General features: G+C 50.5%; 4 protein-coding genes across 4 annotated transcripts; 1 reads left to right on the top strand and 3 right to left on the bottom strand.

The window, feature by feature from the left end:
• Nucleotides 1-1,861: 1,861 nt before the first annotated feature.
• On the bottom strand, nucleotides 1,862-4,456 carry VOLCADRAFT_91754 (uncharacterized protein; the record flags this gene model as incomplete). The annotated part of the gene is made up of 4 exons (XM_002951138.1): nucleotides 1,862-1,979; nucleotides 2,535-2,602; nucleotides 3,569-3,842; nucleotides 4,320-4,456. 4 exons carry the CDS (start codon nucleotides 4,454-4,456, stop codon nucleotides 1,862-1,864), a joined length of 597 nt encoding a protein of 198 aa, XP_002951184.1.
• A 542-nt stretch (nucleotides 4,457-4,998) lies between these two features.
• Nucleotides 4,999-7,309, bottom strand: fas1 (fasciclin-like protein; the record flags this gene model as incomplete). The annotated part of the gene is made up of 5 exons (XM_002951137.1): nucleotides 4,999-5,167; nucleotides 5,693-5,814; nucleotides 6,149-6,326; nucleotides 6,491-6,648; nucleotides 7,088-7,309. The coding sequence occupies 5 exons, from the start codon at nucleotides 7,307-7,309 to the stop codon at nucleotides 4,999-5,001; spliced, it is 849 nt and encodes a 282-aa protein (XP_002951183.1).
• A 3,350-nt stretch (nucleotides 7,310-10,659) lies between these two features.
• Nucleotides 10,660-12,106, bottom strand: VOLCADRAFT_91752 (uncharacterized protein; the record flags this gene model as incomplete). Its single annotated transcript, XM_002951136.1, has 5 exons — nucleotides 10,660-10,699; nucleotides 10,762-10,875; nucleotides 11,268-11,338; nucleotides 11,672-11,922; nucleotides 12,073-12,106. 5 exons carry the CDS (start codon nucleotides 12,104-12,106, stop codon nucleotides 10,660-10,662), a joined length of 510 nt encoding a protein of 169 aa, XP_002951182.1.
• Nucleotides 12,107-17,119: 5,013 nt separating this feature from the next.
• Nucleotides 17,120-18,588, top strand: VOLCADRAFT_32981 (uncharacterized protein; the record flags this gene model as incomplete). Its single annotated transcript, XM_002951213.1, has 3 exons — nucleotides 17,120-17,269; nucleotides 17,800-17,894; nucleotides 18,471-18,588. Coding segments are annotated over 3 exons (363 nt in total), but the record flags the coding sequence as incomplete, so codon positions are not given.
• Between the last annotated feature and the right edge of the window lie 1,619 nt (nucleotides 18,589-20,207).

Here is a 20,207-nt window from a genome sequence, read left to right as displayed (position 1 = left end):
GTCTCGCCCGGTTATTAGGAGGAGATACCATTACAAAAGGGAGATTTAAGGAACCAAGTCAGTCACCCTGTCCGTACAGGCACAGCGGACTGTTAATTCTCCTACCCCCGGTGCACAAAGTTAGTCTCTAGTGCAGTAATGCACGGCCAGCTGGAACGCTGGCTCTACTCTTCGTGAGTCTGGAGACCACTGTGTCGCAAAACCACACAAACACACACACACACACACACGCACAAACACACACACACACACAAACACACACATACACACACACACACTTCTCATTGCTGCTCTTCCCTGTTTCGTTCACTCTCTAAATCGCGCAGAGTCAACCTCACGCTTTCCGCCATTCCGACTCGCCAAAGCGATAGAAAAAAATACAATTCCATCGCTCAAACTCGAACCCCCGACCACAAAATAAATGAAGTTGTTTTGTTCGCGAATTGCCAGCAAATATGATCAAACATATCACCATCCAAAGCCGGATAACGCTTCTGCCGTTTAGTAGAACAAGCCAACGCTTTATCGTGCTCATTCCACCATCTCCACCATCTGTAGGCCGTGCCACCAACTAGCTGCCGTCCACACATAACCCGAAGCAATCCTCAGCTCCGGAGGAAAGTAATAATAAAGCAAACGATTACGTTGTAAGTACGATTTCATAAAACACCGTTACGCATAATCAACCTGCGATCCGAACGAGCAGCCGCAAATTGTACCAGGGCAAGGACCACACCCCGTTCCCCAGGAGCCCCTTCCTGGCTGTGACACTTGAGCAATGCTGTCGTCAATATACCAATAAGCAATATACCAATATCGCAGCACGGTTATAATTTTGTTTTTGAACGTGAGGTCTAAAAATTGCTGAGGGTGGCCTCAGGGTTACAACCCCTCAGCGTTACATCAAATCCCGCAACGAAAGATTTCATTCGCAAATAATGACGGCGGTTGAACAGAGCATTATAGATTGACGTGATTTAGTAAACCACGTATAATTTAGTAAGTTACGTAAAATTCAAACATATGTCCCCGTAATCCGTGACACATGCAACAAGATGGTGGATCTACACGCGCGCGATGTTAGAGCGTGGCATTATTTATATATTTCGGCTTTGCCGTAACCCCCCTAATGGATTATATATGGCGCAAACTGCGCCCAGCTCGGGTCTCCGAAACCAGCGGCCATGCCTGCCACCATCGTTGCGGCATTCAATTACTAGCACAACCAGTCGTTAGTTGCGGCCAGCGCGGCTTTGCGTGGGGTTCAACATGACATCCTACAGCCGTCTAATGGCGACTGAATACGTACAGCAGCGTCCCGGCGAGGAAGCTGCACATCAGCATGGTGACAGGAGACGGGTCCCGAATCGAGGCGGCTCCATCAGCTCCACCATACGTCAAAGATCCCGCAAAAAGAACGGCGTCAATGAAGATGACAGTCCTGATCAGGACACGTCAGCGAGGGTGCAATTCGCGGAAGAGAGAGGTGTGATCAAGAAGACGGTGGTTAGCGGTGGAGGAATATCGGAGGCAAGACCGACTTAGGCAACCCTAAGTGACAACTGCGACACAAGACGTCGCAGGGACAGTTCCAGTAAGGAAAAAACATTCAACCTTAAACTTTCAACTTGCAAGCGTGCGAATATCGTATCTGTGCAGAAACTCAGGTCGCTACACCGACCGGGGACTGCGCTGCGTGTTGAACCCTGCTGAGGATTTTAAAAATGCCCCATAATAGCCCCTCGCTCCATCTGTGGGCCAAGCTTTTCGCGATTTTTGTTAAATGCTGTGGCCACGTGAACACATAAATATATAAAAAGCAGTGCGAAAAAAATACGAGTGTACGAGAATCAAGCCGCACTTACGAGTTTCCAGAAGTGACGAAGAACTCGTATTGGCCAGTTGCACCAACATTGCTTGCGGTGGTGAAAGTAACAGTCCCCGAGTCAGTCGCTCTCTTAACCGTAATCTTGGCTCCGCTGCGGGTGGGCGGGTGGGTGGAGGTATGCAAACATGAGTTGGCATGCATGCATGCAAATCATCTGGAATCGGGCACCTTCCAGAGCGGCCAATAAACCACCCAATGCGTTTACCTCATGTGGATGAGTGAGCTGAGTTGGTCGCTACCCAAGTTAAATCCCATGGCCCAGTCATCACACGGGCCCCATGTACAGGTAGGCTTTTGACCCGGCTAGGCGTTTCTACAGCCAATCAAGGAACTACTAGGTATAGAGGATTCATCCAACAGTACCGGCCGCTGAACATGCTGCATGGCGGCAGCAGAGCGAAAATGGAGACGCCGCTCCGTGCTCAAGCCTGCCTGCGGAGTTAAAAGAATTGAACGCCCAAGCTACAGACTACGGTTCGACACAAATACAGAAGTGTACCTAGCAGCGCTATTACTATAGCTTGTATCAGCTAGCAGAGAGCGCCGCAACATAGACGAGGACGCAGGGCTGTATGGACGTTACATACGCGCACTTACACACTCCTGGCGGGGCTATAGCTGTGCACATGCAAGCATGGGGCCTCACCTGGCTGTAGTTAGGGTTGTGTTGGTGACACTGGACAGCGAGATGACGGTATCCTTGATGATATGAGCCTTCGCGCGAACGACAACATCATCAACACAATGAGGACGTCGTCACAGTCAAAACGCCGAATACTTAACAAATAAGTAATCATAATTATTTTTTACATATTCGATTAAATCATAAAACCCATATGAAAAATGGCAGATAGATAGGTTAGCATGTCATCTCGCGGAGGCGCGTGTTCATCGCGCGGCACAATATTGTTTAATGCCACAACACAACAAAAAAGACAAAGCGGCCGACATGAAGGAAACCCTAGGGGGCCGCCTCTTTCCATTATCCTGAACTTGGGGACAGGAGGATTGCAGAGCAGTCATGACGCGGCGGGGGGGGGGGTCGGGTCGGGCACAGGATACGGATTTAGAAAAGTAGGATAGAAATGTTGAGGGGCCCACCAGGATCCCCCGGGGACAAGGATGGCAAGAGGGCCCAGGATGGCGGCATATTGGCGGACGGGTCGACGCCAGCCCACCAAGGATGAGGATGGCGGAGGAGGAAGGGAGATGCAGTCACCAAGATGCGGCTGTTGGATGCTTTGCTCGGGGATATGTGAATGTGGATTGTAGGATGTATCCAACCGACAGGATGCGAGCCCGACACCCCCCCACCCCCACCCCAGCATGCGAGGGCGGGACACCGCTCTGCACCCCTCCGTGGGAACGGGGATATATATGCGGTCAGCCCGATCCAGAAGAGGACCCCAACTGCCGCCTACACATCATGAGTTTCAGGGTGCAGCTGCATCGCTGAAAACGTCAGCGTGTAAACACAAAAAAGAGCCCCTAGAGCTCTAGACATTGTCCATACAACAAACTATTACAACAAACTATTATTTAACATCCCTAGAAAGCATCATACAAACTATATAAGTTTGTATGATATATATATATATATATATATATATATATATATATCTGACTGTATATATATATATATATATATATATATATATATATATACACTCCACGGCTTACGTCAAGCAGTTGCTTTAGATTCGTGGCAGCCTGTAGAGCTGACACAGTCAGACTCCTGTTTCCCATGAACTTTACAAACGCCGCGTCCGTCGGGACGAGGAAGGTGCCCTTGAAGGTACCTCCAGCAAGCAGACCCGTGTATGCATTTGACGAGCTCAGCGCCCCGACGAATACGGTTGCGTCGACCTTCGCTCGTAGGGCATCGGCAATGGTGTTCATGGCCGGAGGGATGAGCACCTGATCGATCACGTGCACCGCAGCGCGCCTCGAACCGCTGCACTCGGGAGAGGGAGGACCCCGCAGTGGTGGTGGCAGTGGTGGTTGGGGACGACAGCAGCCCAGTAAGGAGTAATCAGCATTTTTCTTCAGACGGAGAGAAAACATATAAATAGGACTGGCAATCAAGGACATTAAACAACGTTGTGAGACTAACAAGGCGGCTCGCCAGGTAAGTAGGTAGGTATGTACGTAGGTATGTACGTAGGTAGGCAGGCAGGCAGGTAGGTAAGTAGGTAGGTTGATTGGAAGATGTGGGATATTTGCAGACGATAATAATACGTGACTTCCAAGCGAGAGTCATGCAGCAATAATGCATGTCGAGGAGCCTTGACTTGATAATAAGAGCGACGAGGCAAGGATACGCACAATTGGTGGGCGATCATTGGAATGCGAGTATTGGAATTTTCGCGAGTGGGCAGGTGCCACTGAGACGTCTGCTGCAACCCATCCACAGATCATCATTAGGACTTACTCGTTCTTGAACCCCGCTTGGTAAGAGCTGACGATGGTGGCATTCCCAGAGGGAAAAACTACGACGGTTGCATTACCGGAGCGAACCAGCGTCAGCTTCAGACCCCTGGGCGCATTCGGGCCGAATTCAAGGTGCATATGAAAAGAAATGCCCTAGAGAAAGTTGCACGTATGCAATGCAGGACGCAACAACAATGCAGCAGCAGACGCCAAAACGCAAACGAGTATCGGGTCGTGTCATGTACAGCGGATCACATAGCGCCGTCATCAGTGCCGTCATCAATGCGCATATATACTTAATAGGTAAAACCGAGAAAGAGATCGTATTAGAGGTCAATCGTATAAATGGTCGATTATATCTATCTATCTATCTATATAACTATCTATTTATCTATCTATCACTCGTGCCATGTTGATATACAAGTTCCGCACGAATGAGGGGAGTGTCCGTCCATGGTATATATCATGGTGTTATAGATCGGCCACCGAGGCAGCGTGTGGAAACCAGGCTCGCTCCGTACACCTTACCTCGGGACGCCTCGGCGGCACATGTGCAACCGCGGCACATGTAACCTTTCAAACCGCACTCCTAGCAGATCTCTAATTCCAAACCTAGCAGATCGATCTTTAATTTCAAACCTAACAGACCTCTAATTTTCCACTTTCAAAATTCCATTTCCTCACGTCAGCGTGGTGACAGTCGCGGTGCCGGCCTCGGTCGCCGCCGTAGCGTTGAAAATGACTTCATTTGGCACCACGTGATAGCCCAATATGTAGTACACGCCAAACGGATTTTGAAGCAATCGGGCCATGGCCGCGCTGTTCGTTGTTAGCGGGGTGCTGAAGGCCCTGCGCGCGCGTGGGACAGCCATGGAAGTTTTTTTAGACATTCAGACATTAGAGTTTTAGACATTTTTAGACATTTTTAGACATTTTTTAGACATTTTTAGACATTTTTTTAGACATTAAGACATTAAGACGAGCACGGCGCACGGCTTTGGGACCACAAGGCCCCAAAAGCCAAATTAAGATAGTGGCAACGAGCCAGCTTTAGGGGGTGCGTGTGCGTGTCATCAATTCGAGCAAATGCGCGCTATATAACGCGCCCCGCCCCGCACCGCCCCAAGTACCCTGCTCTTGACCAACCCACCGGCAAGCACATGGCCGGGTGGGGCAGGACCCCGCTAGCGATCCCCCGCACCCGGACAGGACAGTCGTCGCAGCAGCATGTGATTGACCGCTACCAATAAAATAACCGTTTGCCGTTAATAATAACCGTTTGCTGTTAGTTGCTAACAATAAGCGCTACAACCCACAAAAGATGTGTCTGCACCTCCGGGTATCCAGAAGCACCCCCCGTAGCTACGTGCTCACGAGTTCTTGGGTGCGAAGATAGTAAGCTCGGCCGTGGGTCCGAACCGTTCAGCGATCAGATTCGGTGCATTCTGGGCCACCAGGCCGAGGAGCGTCGTCAGCTCTGGATTGCGCACAAAAGCCTGCAGTCAGGTTTGTTTAATTCAATGGCTTGATTAGGCCACATAGGTGGTGACTTTCTTGCATTCCATGTGATATTTGTGGCAAAGCCATAGGCAGCAGGCATTGTGCAATTCGATCCAGGGATTGCGCCATATGTATATGAGAACCCAATGTCATCATGTGTGTGCGCGGGTACGGAATATATGTACTTCATGGTCTATCTATCACGTCTAAAGGCCATGTACGATGCCATACATGCATGATGCATGGTCACATCTCATATCCCGATGCGTATTAGTGTGGTTGCCATCGCATAACAAATCCGTAATAACTGTCGCGCCGCCATCATCCTACCGCGGAGATAGACGGGTAGAAGGGCAAAAGGACGCTGTTGATCACGTGGATTGTGGAATTACCCGCGGAAACGTTCGCGTTGATGATTCTGGCGTCAGTACCGATCGACGAGATCTTGATGCTTAATGCGTCTGAAGGGTCGACTTCCAAAGAGCTCCCAGAATCCCGGAAAGGCCCCCTATGTGTAGCAGGTCGTGCAGGTAGGGACAGCAGCACGCACCAGCAGCCATTATTGGGTCCGCGCACAATCAGACATACATACATGCACACATACGTACATGTATACACACATACATGTATACACACATACATGTATACACACATACATACACACATACTTACAGTACATTCGGATAGCGCTGGACTCCAGCAGCGCTCAAGGCAGAAGTATTTAGGGCTGGCGCGACAACATGGTATAGCAAGATAGGGGCCATCAATGCGGCGTTTCCAGCCAGGCCCGCCTGGGTCAGTCCTAGCATACCCAGTGCGCTGTAAAAAGCCTGTCAGTTAGGGGAGCACGAAACTCAGCGGCAAGGAGCAAGTGCTTTTGTGCCGACGCTGCTGAGCAACTTTATTTGCGTGGCAGCAGGGTGAATGCGTCAGACGAACAGAATGGTCGCGTTTTGGTGCGCTAGGTGCCGCATGCATGATCTGAAGGCGCTGAAGGATCGCGGCGGGAAAAAAACTCGGTGGCGAAATAGATGGGAAGTGTGTTCGGACGGGCGTTTAGGAAAACGCAAACCCTCGAGCTATGCTTCGAGACATGCTGGCCGTCCCTTGCGCGCTGCGTTATTTGGATTGAAGGTTTGATTACTTCGCCTGCACAAAACCTCAAGCATAGCCGACCTAGAGAGGTTTGCATGGACAGAGCAGCTTTAGGCCTGCCTAACAGAACGATTTACAAACAAGAAGCGGACATAGGGAAGGAAACCTGCATACCTCGTCTGAAGGAGCGAAAACTGTAATATTGAGGCTGGAGTCACTGAATATGCCCGCGAGACCGGCATATTGCAGCGCATTCGCAAACAGGAAAGTACCCGCAGTGCTGAAGACAGTGGCGGTGATATTAGCAGCAGACGTCGCTACTGGAAAGGTAACTAGGCTTGCAACAAGTGCGACGATGATCAAACCGCCTTTCGCTGCAGCTCCAAAATCCTTCATATTTATCCGTATAAGGAGAAAGCTCTTGTATTTTCAATCCTAAACTCTCGTTTGTGATTACAGCGTAGTATGACGTGCCAGAAACAGAGAGTTAAAATATTTCACATGCATAAAACTAAGTGTGTAATTTGCTCATTGCAAAACACACAACCTATTGCAAAACTGTCACAAAACAGTCCTCACACTTTCCTCCCTTGTAGGCCTTACTTACACGGGATCGTTGTCCCCACATTTGGCAACATCTCCATGCAGATTCCTCAAGGGATTTCCCATCCAACCAATTGAATTTCCAAAACGCGGGGATTCCCTCTTTATGCCTTAAAGCTTGCAAGCGTTGCCTATGAAAAGCGCGCTACTTTGCCTCGACGGAAATAATATGAGCTTCTTAGTTCAATTTAAATTATATGTTTACAGGTAGGTTGTTAGTAGGACTACCGGATGCGTGCGTTTCCTGGCTCGCTCGTTCATCGTTAAAGGCTCGTTACGGTAGTTGTGTACGTGACACATCTGCAGAGGTCTTCCTGAACTGCTGGGTCAGCAATTAGCTATAGTCCAAAGGTAGGGGCCTGCACATGCAGCCTCCTTGACCAGCTTGTCCAGCTGGAAAGTGCATTTTAAGACCGTCGCCTCATTTATTTCGGACAGGATCGAAACGCGCACATTACGTCAAAGTCAAGTTACAATTGTAAGTTCAACTTACTAAGTTGCGACCCTAAGTTGCAACTTATTTGTTATTTCAAGGTTCACGAGCATATCGCTCTCGTCGTTCAAATTCAGGAATAACTTCCTTCCGTAGTCTTAAAGATAAATGCGCATACCAAGTTTGTAACACACACGAGCGCTCTGGAAGGTATTTTGAGATGCTTTTGAACATAAGTTGTTTGGAGGCATCCGACGGGCGAATTTGCATGTTTGACAGAAAGTTGGAGACGGCTGCCAAAGTTTTTACTGCCGGCCACGTACGGTACGGCTAACACGATCCAGGCCCCAGCCAAAGTCACAACCATAACGGCTCATGGCATGAAATAGCGTTTCGGCACTGGAAACCGTCGACATTGCTCAACAGCAGGTACCTGGCAGCGAGACAAAGTACCGTGCCAATGCACGGCTTGCAGGGCACGAGCACAGCAGGCGGCGCACGGTCTGGGGAACTCTTCCCAAGTTAATGTGAACATTTATTTTTCAGACTACGGTATCGCAGATTTCATCCTCTCGTAGACTCCTCAGCAGGCCGACACTACTACCACTGCCTCCCAAAGGCATGCAAGAGCGCTGCGGCGATCACGCTGCAGAAGGCCATCGCGAAGGGCGATGGGGCGGCCAGCGAAGAGGCGCCGTCCTGCTTTATGGTTGCCGGAAGGAGCAGCTTATCGATGACGATAAGTGTCTCCCTGTCAAGGACATGCGCACGATCGGCGAGGGAGTAAAACAGCAGCGGCGTGTATTATATAATAAACACATTTCTTATAAATGCGCTCCTATGTTTTTATTCGCTTTACGGCTAAACCATAGCCAGTTTAATTCTGCTCTTCGTTGACTCCTTTTTTATTGCTCGCTGGCGAAGCGAGTCTAGCAGTCACATGGCGCTGCGTGGCTGTAGATCCAATGGCATACTCCAGGCCGGTTCCGGCCCGGTTCCGACCTAACGGGTCCAGTTAACGAGATGGGTAACCGGTCGGTAGGATTACCGGGCGAACCGTTATCCGTTAACCGTCCCCAGTAATCGGTAACCGATGTCGGTAACCTGGCATGAGCAAAAATGCATTTCTGATTGCAACCAGTTTCTTTGTGACAATGCCCATTGTCACAAGGTTCATGCCCACGTGTCACAACCCGACAAGCTTGAGGAGGTTAAGGCAATGTGAATGCCGGGTGACAGGGGTGACAGTCTTGTGCAGGCACATTTGGAGACTAGTTTACACTGAGATTGGGGTGATGTTGGATTAGAATACTTGCAGTTCATGAAATTGAGGAAATGTGTTGCATAGGCATATCCAAACGTTTCAGAGGGACGTTGTTTCGCCCGTAACAAACTTGTTACGGGCGAAACAAACTGGATTTCCACAGTCCCACCACTCAAAGAGCTCCCCACACCATCGCAAAGTCCCTTTTTTATTACAGACACATGTAACAAGTTGTCATAGCTTGAGATTGTCGATATATGACTGCTGGATTGTGACCAGGCCATCTCCTTACATGTCTTGCTGCACCAGCATGAGCAGTGATCCCTTCTGTTCAAAATTTTCAGGCAACATCGCAATCAGGCAAAACATTGTGCCGAATCTGCCGTACAAAGAGTGTTCAAAGCTTCACGCTACTAACAGACGAATACATAAGCATTCGTTTACCTTGAAGGAATAAAGGAATATTATAGCTTCATACAAATTCGCCTATCAGCAACTCTCCCTAGTCGTTCAAAAGTTGCTTGAAGATTCTACCATCTCCATACTATGAAGGAGCGCTTCTTCATTTCTTTATTTTATCTGAACCTTAACGTATCCTTCCAACACAATGTCCATGGACAACGGTAATGAGGTCGGCGCCTACGAGTTTGACCGGAACGCCCTGGACAACATCCCCGGCGGCGACAAGATCGCCCACGCAAGAAGTACAGCCAGCATCGTCCAGTGGATGAGCTTGGAGTACATAAGTTTGCCAGGGCAAACAATCTAAGTCAATTTACCGCGTGCCAATTGGAGGATGCCTTGTCTCAAAAGTTTGTCCTAGCATAGCTTGCGTAGCTAGTATTGCCTGGTTTTAGTTGTTGCATGTAAGCTTGTGAGTTGGTGGCCTGGTTCATGCTTATGGGCGACAATTGAAATGCCGGGACAATGACTTATTAGGGACAATGACACGGCATTTCACGCCCTCAAAGCGGGAACAAACGCTAAAACTAAATACATACATAGTTCTAAATCTTCTACTAAAATTTTCCTGCAGCGTTAGAGGCCTTTAATTAATATTGGCGAACGATGCTTCCCGCGCTACCGGGATACTCCCTATGGCATAAACATGCCGGTTACCGACCGTTTGGGGCCCATTAACCCAACCGACCGTTAACCCAACTGATCGTTAACCCAACTGGCCGTTAACCCAACCGACCGTTAACCCAACCGGGCCGTTAACGCCATTCAACTGGCCGGTTGGGTTAATGGGCCCCAAACGGTCGGTAACCGGCATGTTTATGCCATAGGGAGAGATAACATAAGCCATGTATCGACACAACTGTACCATTTTTAAAGTCTACCTTGTGCAAGTGCTGCGGCCGGCCATTCCACCGGCCTACATAAACCATTGCACTGCCGCCAAACGAAGCCGGTACGACAACGTACAGCATGCATGATACGAAGCTACGAGCTAAAATCTTTTGTATGCAGTATGCACGCACGTCTGTGCACGCATCAGGCAAAAGCATGCATGGTGCTTATGTGGTATAAATAGAGCCGGCTTACCCGCTGTCGACACCGCCGATGTTGTATTCGTACAGAGCGGTTGCCGTACTGTTGGCTGACACGAAAGTAACGGTGCCGTTGCTGAACTTCTGGACTTTTATCGTGTTCTCACCGCTGTGCGCCGGATAGGGGAGGTTGAGGGAGTAGATTTATATGGATATCAGCAAGATTGCCAGCAAGCGAACATCAGCGCAAACCACAACTAATACGCACGTACACGTACATGCACACGTACACGTAAACATACATATAGTTTGCGCGTGCTTTAACATACATCCTATTACGGCTGGTTTGGAGTAGAGCGGGGTTACCCTAACGACACTTTATGGCCGGCCATAAGCCAGCTCTGAGCTTCGATACTACCCTGAGGGAGCGTAAACCCCGCGGACTTCCGCCGTCATTGTATCATAATGCTTATCGCCCATCGCCCACCGCGCTTAAATCATTTCCCTTTAGAAGTTGAAAGAACGCATCCCCCCGCTTTACATTACAATCAAAACACTCACTTCTTCGTGGTGAATTTGGCCCCGTCTTGAACGGTCGCCAAAGATACGTTGACGTCCGGGATGAAGTGCAACTGCGTGGGTTATAGATAATAGTTAGTTAGATAATAGTAATGGGTAGTCTTACAGGTATGGGGTCACGCACCCCCCAACCATGTAACACACACACACACAGATAATAGCAATAGTTAGGTAGATAATTGTGATAGTTATGTAGATAATACAGTGGCAGAGACGTAATGTAATGTCCTCGGACAGATGGATTATAACGGAACGGCGGCGATCCAAGGGAAGCATTATCGCTGTCATTTGCAAGCCGCAAGGCGTATATGTACGGCAAAGTATGACAATGCGGCGGAGTACGGATACTGCAACATTCATGGCGTATCCATTCGTCCCGTGCTTACGTCGAGGACTTGCTGGATGAGAACTGTCTGGGCCATGAGAGATGTCGGAGAGATGCCCAGACTCGTGATGTAGACAGCGAAGGCATCGTCTGTGGGGGCGAGAATGGTGCCCTTGAACTTGCCGTTGACAAGCAGGCCCGCGTAGGTGCTTGTGAGGTTTAGGGCTGCCCCAAAAACCGTGCTATTGGCATCTCCTAGGGCGTCGACAAGGGTGTTCGCTGCAGATGCAATCGCTGGAAGCGTGATGAGGCCTGCGCGAGCGACGAGTCAAGAACAGGGCAGGGAAAGGCCGCGCGAGGCGTCGTAAAGCTGACGGATTTACTGACATTTTGGAGCACCAGCCCTCCGTTATAAAGAAAATGATATGTTTTACGTTATATTAACAGATCTGTTATGCTCACCAAGTAACAAGCAAAGCAGTTTTCGATGGTCCATCTTCGTGCTACAGTCTCGTTATACTTGCGCTGTAATAGCTGCAGTCTCTAAATGTTTAAATTTCCTGTTGTGACTTGCAGATAATTTGTGATTACAATTTACTAATGACGGACGTCTGTATTTGTATGCGAGTAAGATAGAACGTTCCGTTGGAAGGCATGTCCGTACGAGTCCATCTGTGTACCGTAGTGACAGGAAATGTTCGTGATTTTAATTTCGTGACGGCATCACGAAATTATGTCACATATAAATTACAAGCTGTTCCAGGCGATGGTCGTCACGAATATATGTGTGCTCCGAAGCCAAATCGTATAATGCCTTCAACACAGTAATTACTCGTCGAATTCCATTTTTCTGGCCATATATACATCCATAGTAATTGAACGGACATGGATCCAAGGGCCAAGCGGCCTAAGCAACAAAGCCTCCTTCAATGCGGACTCTTCACACTTGCTCGCGGCGCCCCAGCTACGGATAGAGCTGGTTTTGCCGCTCCTAAATAACCGTGCATGCATTGGCCAGCTTTTGCGTCAATCGGCGTTCTGAGTCGGACCCAGTAACGAATATTGCAGGCACCGTTGCTTCGGTTGCGTTGGCTTCTCACGAATTCAAAAGTTTCACCAATAATTTCGGGTCTAATTTTGAGGGTGTCTCGAACAATAAAATCACGAACATTTCCTGTCACTACGGTACTATAACAAGTTGCCAAATCAGCCATGGAGAACTTTATTTTCCAAGCACGTACTGCTGTGTTGTATAAATCACTTGTAATCATGTGCGCAGGATGGATGGATGCATGGATGGATGCATGGATGGATGGAAGGAAGGATCTTACAAGCTTCCGCGAGCTGTTATGGTTCAGACGAACCAAAAGGCTCATCAACCACAAGAAAAAAAGTAAAAAAATTTAGGAGGAAAACCCTAGAACGCACAGTTGTGGCCCGAAACATGAAGTACCTATTACGAGTAGATGCCGAAAAAGACGAAACACGCAAGACGACGCAAGATGCTCTGTTTGCTCACAGCGAAACATTTCGAAAAAGACCTTTGCAAGACCACGCTGGTCATTTTTACTTGCATGACATCACAAACACTCGCGCTACCTTTATTGACGCCTAGATCCCACATCTTCTGCCGCAGTGCAGACGCAAGCACCGGCGGGCACTTGAGCATGAAATGCATTTCATATTCAACTACTGCATTGTTGCCGCTCGCAGCACGCATGCGATTTTCCCTAGACCTGTTGCTCGCACTATTAACCGCCAGATCAGAAACGCACAAACGTAAATAAACGGAGTAAGGCGCGATGGTGCGCCAGCAGGAGGATACAGCCCTCTGATTGTTTCGAGGGGCCTCATCCAGTGCTTTTGTAACGACACAACAGCTTGAGGACACCGGGCTTCTTGCCGTCCGGTACGGAGGCTCTGGGATCCACCGCCAGCCTGTCATTATCCCAGTCGCCATTGCTACAGCTCTTTTAATATTATTAATATTATGCCAGCCTATCATATTCGACAGTATCTGACTCAGCACTGCATAGCTTCAGAGTGTAAATTTGGGTTGAGGAGAAAGCCTTTGCCGTCGAGCCATTAAGATTGATCTTCATTTCTGCCGGCCGGGCGGCAGAAATGAAGAGAAATGAGCGCGCTCATCGTTTTAGGAACCTTCAAGGCCGATGTCCAGTGCGGGCCCCGTGGTTGATCTCTCCTCAAGGCGAACTCAAAGCGTCATCCGGTTAACCCGGTTGAACTACTCCTCAAAATCAATATATGGCATGCGAAGACAGCTGGGTTGGGTCGACCGGTTGGGCCGGAGGGTTACCGATCAGCGACCAGTCAAGCGTTTGCTGTAGGGTATTATAGGCCTGAAAATAGATGGTTCGTAGACGATCACTAATTTTTTCAGACAGTCGTCAGCCGCACGATTGCTCGTTCGCGTGTTGTTGTTGCTGTTGATGGTGTGTTACACTGCGGGCGGCTCGTCCCGAGAAAGGACGAGCACCGGGGGCCGAAACACACCGCAGGGACGGGCGCGCGGCTCTACGTCTGTCTGTTCATCCGCGCGCGCCTCACTCCCTCACTCGCGCCTACCGGGACGATCTCCCAGCCCCTGGCTAGGTACCACAGCGGCGCAGAAGACTGCAAACCGAACTAAGCGAGAGCCGCACGACAGGCGCCATACCACCTCCGGGAGACCTAAACAAGCTATCTGCCCCCACTCCGCCTGGCCAGCCTAATCGCGCGCTCTCGTCTCTCTTGACCGCCAAAACAAGAACAAAGAGAAAACGCCACCGGGGGCTCCACTACACACTCAAAAACCGAGACAAGGGAAGACCTACCTATTATTGTTGTTGTTGTTGTGGTGGTGGTGGTGGTGGTGGTGTGTGTGGTTGTTACAGTGGGCTCCAGACTCACGAAGAGTAGAGCCAGCGGGCCAGCTGGCCGTGCACTGCACTACAAACTAATATACATATAATGTTGTGTGCGTGTACGCGGGTAGAGATCTTCTTTTCCTGACCGACTCTACTTACCGATCTGCAGTGGCCCCTGCCCTGTTTTTCTTTGTCCCATTAGAGGGTAGGACACACTGTCGGGCAGAGCAATTCTTTTGGCTGCCCCGGTCGCACAATTCCCGTGCTTCCCTAATTCGACACCCTGAACACGCTAATTCTGACTGTCCGAATGTCCCTGCCAGGCCAATTCGACACCTTGTCAGCCTAATCCTGACTGTCGGAATGTACCGCCAGGCTAATTCGTATCCCTGTCAGGCTAATTCTGACTGTCGGCACCCGGACAGGCCAATTCGACACCCGGACAGGCCAATTCAGGCCCTGCACAGCCCAATTCCGAGGCTCCACAGCGCAATTCGAATACCTCCGGCGGGTCCGCCAGAACAATTCCAGACCTCGGCAGACCAGTTCTTTTGTCAGGAATAAAATCCAGGCTAATTCTGCGACAGAGCTCTTCCCTAATTCCAGCCCGAATCCTACCCTCCTGTCCCATGCCGTCCCTCGCTCGACCTTCGCTGGGTGAGGCATGCTGTTGCCGTCAGGTCCCCGCGAGCATGTTGGTGTTGTAAGGTTTTGGGGCTGGCTGGCTAAGAGGAGACGCAGTTGAGCAATGTGAGATGTAGATCCCGCATCCCAAGTTCGATTCATGGTTATGTTCGCTACAGTCATTCACGTCTGGTTTCTCTGGATTTCGATCTCGGCCTTGGTTGTGCGCGGTTATAATGCCTTATCAATACGTTTATGTTATGAAGGCCTTGAGCGAGTCAATTGAGCGTTTAGAGGTTTTGCACTGGATGTGGGCTTCGGATTTTAGTCTTCGGGAGTTTAAGGGTGTGTACAACACCGTGCACGCATGTTCGTGCACGGGACTCCATACCCAATAGAATAACTTCTGTATTACTGACAAGAAGCATGGAAACTAGTGCTTCATCGAATAGTGTGCGTGGCTCGTCATCCCCTTCGCTACCGGACGCAGCAGTTATGGGCAGTTCAGTTGGTGATCTGATGCTGAGAGGCCCAGGGCCACGACAACGCCGTGCGTGGATGCCAAAGCCCGCGCTGTTTGGGACTTGTGAAATACCGCAAAAAGACATCGACTATTTGTATGGCGGGTGTTTGCTGAGCCCACGGATTGGGGCCGACGAAAGTACGAATGTGACATTTCCAACTCGACATCGCCATTAATGCAGGGGTATGAGGTAAAAACTATAGATGTATTTTGTAAAGCATGAAACGAAAGGCTATATCATCTGGGACGATGTCTTCATAATTCTTGAGCACCCGAATCGCTGCTTCCCCATTAAATTCATAGAATAAGCAATTTGATGTGCAAATATTGTTCCTGAACATAATCCTAGACACCGGACGCCGCTGTCTACATTCCGCTAACATGTAACTGAAATGTAGCTTGCTTAGTCGCCCTTCCAGCGGGAGATGGCTCTTTCTACGACAGCATTACAGTTGAAGCAGCTCCTTAATAAACTTCCTCTGCCAGATGAGCGAATTCCGGAGGCGGTAAGGTCAATCTTGTCAGGGACCTCACGCTTAGGGTGCACCCACGTCCACAGCCCTACGAAACATATAGCAGACAAGAAACGAACAAAACTTCCCATATTAAATCTAGATCGCGCGGTCGAAGAAAGTAAAAACCTTCCCCGCCTTACATGTCTGCCTTTCGCCGCATTGCACATACATCGCCCTGGCCTGACCCTGCCAAGCAGCTTGCGCTAATGCGCGTTTTAGGCACCGGCATCCCGATATAAGACTTCCTGTGTCACCATCAGACACCTTATATCTCAGCATCAGCACCCCCGGCTGTCATCCTAAAGCGCCACGAAGCACATAACTCCACCTACCGCCACATTGCCACTCCTCTCTCCCTGCCCTCGCTGCCCCGGCAGGAGCGGCTTATCAAGGAATGTAGCGAGGCCGAGCTAACTCTGTTGGGTCTGGCACCACCGCCACGTCCCGTGGTGCCCAAGGGGCTCCTGGATGGCGGCAAGGCCGGGGAGGGCAGCAAGCTGGGTGGACCGCAGCAGAGGCTCAATGTCGTACAGGTGAGCTACGACATGCAGTACTTGGCATGAGGGTCATGGAATACGCGCAGCAACATGGCTGTCCACCCACATGTACGGAACAGCACGCATGCCATCACATGGAGGGGACATGAAACATGCGTATCGAATCGTGGAGATTGATGCACATGATTGCACGTGTACGGTGCACTCCTTAACCATCACATGCACATGCACATGCACATGCATTCGTCACGGAAATAGGTGATTGACGTGTCACGACATTTTATGTCGTGGCACATTACTACCAATGCACGCATACAGGTGTTGTGGCACATCTCATCATCTCCACCATCTACCCTCCGACGTTTGGCACGCGTGCTGCAGCAACCCGGGACCCTCCCTTCCACCCCTGCACCCCCCCCCCAGCACTGTCAGCCATGTTTCTTGTCATCATGATACTCCCAAACCGTGTATGTTGTACTTGCCGTACATGTCGTACAGCAAGTAATTAACTCCCTGCAGTACAACCACACTCCCGGTTATTACTACAACGTATCCAAGTCGCGGCCTTTCTCCCGCATCATGGACACCGCCAGGGAGGCGCTGAGGGTGGCATTGCCCATCAAATGCCTCGAGGTAAGACACAATCACGCACTGGGGTAACTGGCGCCCTGTTTTGAAACTTGAAAGAGCTTAGAAAGGCGCTTAGTAAGGCGCTTAGAAAGGCGCTTAGAAAGGAGCTTAGAAAGGAGCTTAGAAAGGAGCTCAGAAAGGAGCTTAGAAAGGAGCTTAGAAAGGCGCTTAGAAAGGCGCTTAGTAAGGCGCTTAGTAAGGCGCTTAGAAAGGCGCTTAGTAAGGCGCTTAGTAAGGCGCTTAGAAAGGCGCTTAGAAAGGCGCTTAGAAAGGCGCTTAGTAAGGCGCTTAGAAAGGCGCTTAGGAAGGAGCATTCCAGCACGTGTGGCGTGTCTGGCAATGCATAAGACGGCAGCGTGGCGTGCCAGCGTGTGTCGGTGTGTTTCGGTGGGTGGGAATTCGGAGGGAAATATGAAACAGATTGAGAGCGGAGACGGGTCTCTGCACTAAACGCAGACGGATTATGACACGCGCCTGGCGGGCCGGCAGGCAGGCACCGATACACGTCGTCGTCGTCATCATCTGGGTCGCAGGCTGTGTTTCTTGGCGCGCTGCTCACTGCCGGGTGGCTGGATCTGGACAGGCTGCCGCTGGCATTCAAGAGCACCGTACAGGGCCAGACGTACCGGTCAGTGAGATTGGGGAAGTTAGAAGGTTCGGGTGCTTCGCGGGTTTAGGGAGCAGATGTCACATTAAAATCATCTCATCTAATTCACCTCATCTAGGTGATATGAATTCGGACGAGGTGGACGATATAGTCGGGATTTACCAATGTAAAGCAAGGACAAGGACAAGGACATGGACATGGACTGACACACGGACACACGGACACACGGAGATGACCAATCCTACCCTAGAGGGCGCGGGCCCCTGGAGCGCTTCGCGCTGGGGCCCAACCCGAAAAAAATGGGGCAAAAGAGTAAGACCGCCAAATTAGGCAAGGTCTTCTAGCTGAAATGGCGGTAAAAGGCAGCCTATTCAGGAAATCTGTCGTTAAATAACATTCGCCAGATAGAACAAATAATGGGTTAAAGAGGGAGGAGATCGTGCTTGACTGGCTATTTCACTTTTATACAAGCAACATTGCTTGCACCCTCTCCTCCACTCGTATGGATACTCACACCATGCATGCCTGCGGCTTCCGTTCTTGTCACTGCTCTGCACTGACGTACGCTCGTACCTAATCGTCATCTCTGCCGTACAGGCACATCGTGTTGGTGGTGTACCACGCCCCCAGTCGCAAGTGGGGCGCGCTTGGGCTCAGCCGTCGGCCCGAGCTCATGGACAAGGAGCTGGTGTACGACAGCCTGGCAGGCAGGATCTCCGTACGCGGGGGAGGAGAGGTAGCTCCTCCGTAGGGTAGACGTGGTGATGGTGGTAAAATTCTTAATGCCACAGCGACAGCCACTGTCAGGGTCATTGAGGTGATGAGCTGCACGGGCAATGGGCAGTTCGCCACTTAGGCCAATTTCCCATACCGCGGGGGTCTACATCCAACCCCTTCCGATTTCGCTCTTGCCTGATTTTGCTTCCATAATATTAGGACCATATGTTTAGACACATATATGTACTCGGATCTTTGAACATAGATAATACATTCATGTATGTGTATACTCACCAATTCATCCCCTGTCGAGTACATCATATCCCTCCGTGTGAGGAAGCTTCTTCACCACAAGGCTAAGGGTGTCAAGGTCGCTATGTGCCGCATCTGTGCCTCGTCTGTGCCTCATCCCGCTGCATAGATTTGGTTTCGGAGTACAAGTTGGCTTACGAGCGCTGGTGGCACACTCTCGTACGGGTACGACAGGGCAACATGGGGCAGGAGGTTTGCCAGAGGTGGACCCAGGAGGGAGGCGGGGTGCGGTGACACACAGGACAGGACAGGGCGGGGCAAGGCGGCGGAAATGAAAACCGCGATTGCTGCCAAAGAGATGGCCTAGACATGGGACGAAATCCCATTCAGGCCTAGATCTCCAAAAAATCCGGATCTGCTTGGATTTGGATCTAGAGCCTGAGACTTGCATCGTAGACCTCAGTTTCCTGATGAGGCAATAGGACCGAACCACACGAGCAGCAAGTACAAATGTACGTTGTTGGTCCAACTAAAAAACGGACAAACGAGCAAACCATGCTTTGGGGTTCCGGCCTTGGCCCCCGGTTGTTTTGTTCTTCATTAAGGACTGCGCTTTGTACGGCGGATTGTACGGCAGGTGTATGTGGGCCTGCCCCTGGAGCATGACACCTACTACGCCGGGCCGGTTTGCTGGCGTTACGTCACGCTATCACTGTCGGGTCGCAAGTCCTGGATGTCACATCGAGCAACGCTGGACAAGTTTGCAGGTGACCCACGGGTCGTTGGTGTGACATATCGGGTCGCAGGTGGTGGTATTAGTATTAGTAGTGGTAGTAGTAATAATAGTAATAGTAGTAGCAGCAGCAGCAGTAGTAGTAGCAGTGGTAGCAGTACTCCTACTCCTACTCCTACTAGGTAATATAGCAAGAGCCCCGGATTGACTCCCAAGGGGGCCATCGGTCGAGGGCCACAACGGACTGCCGTACACTGATGAGTTGCACTGGAAAGCCTAAGACGTAAACCTTGAACACCTCCAACTGCAATACCATGCCAGTACCCCACTATTATTGTGGGGCCTCTGGGCCCTGGAACACGAGCGGCTCTTCGATACGGCCCTCCCCCCTGACTATGACACTTGTATGTGTCCCGAACACCGCGTGCAGGCCAGGCGCGGCGGCTGGCTGCCAAGTTTCGTGCGCTGGGCGGCAAGCCGACGCTGGAAGGCAGCCTGGGGGGCCCGGATCCCGGGCATCAGGCGGCGTCGGTGTCTGCGACCGTGGGGGGACTGGCGGACAAGGCCGCCTTCGGTATCCGCGCCGGTGTTGGTGTCGGCAACATGGGTTTCGGAGCTGCCACAGCCGCGCT

Source organism: Volvox carteri (assembly GCF_000143455.1).
Source record: "Volvox carteri f. nagariensis unplaced genomic scaffold VOLCAscaffold_22, whole genome shotgun sequence".
Classification (NCBI taxonomy): domain Eukaryota; kingdom Viridiplantae; phylum Chlorophyta; class Chlorophyceae; order Chlamydomonadales; family Volvocaceae; genus Volvox; species Volvox carteri.
The sequence above is the reverse complement of the archived record's forward strand: the minus strand, read 5'-3'. Positions and strand labels throughout refer to the sequence as shown.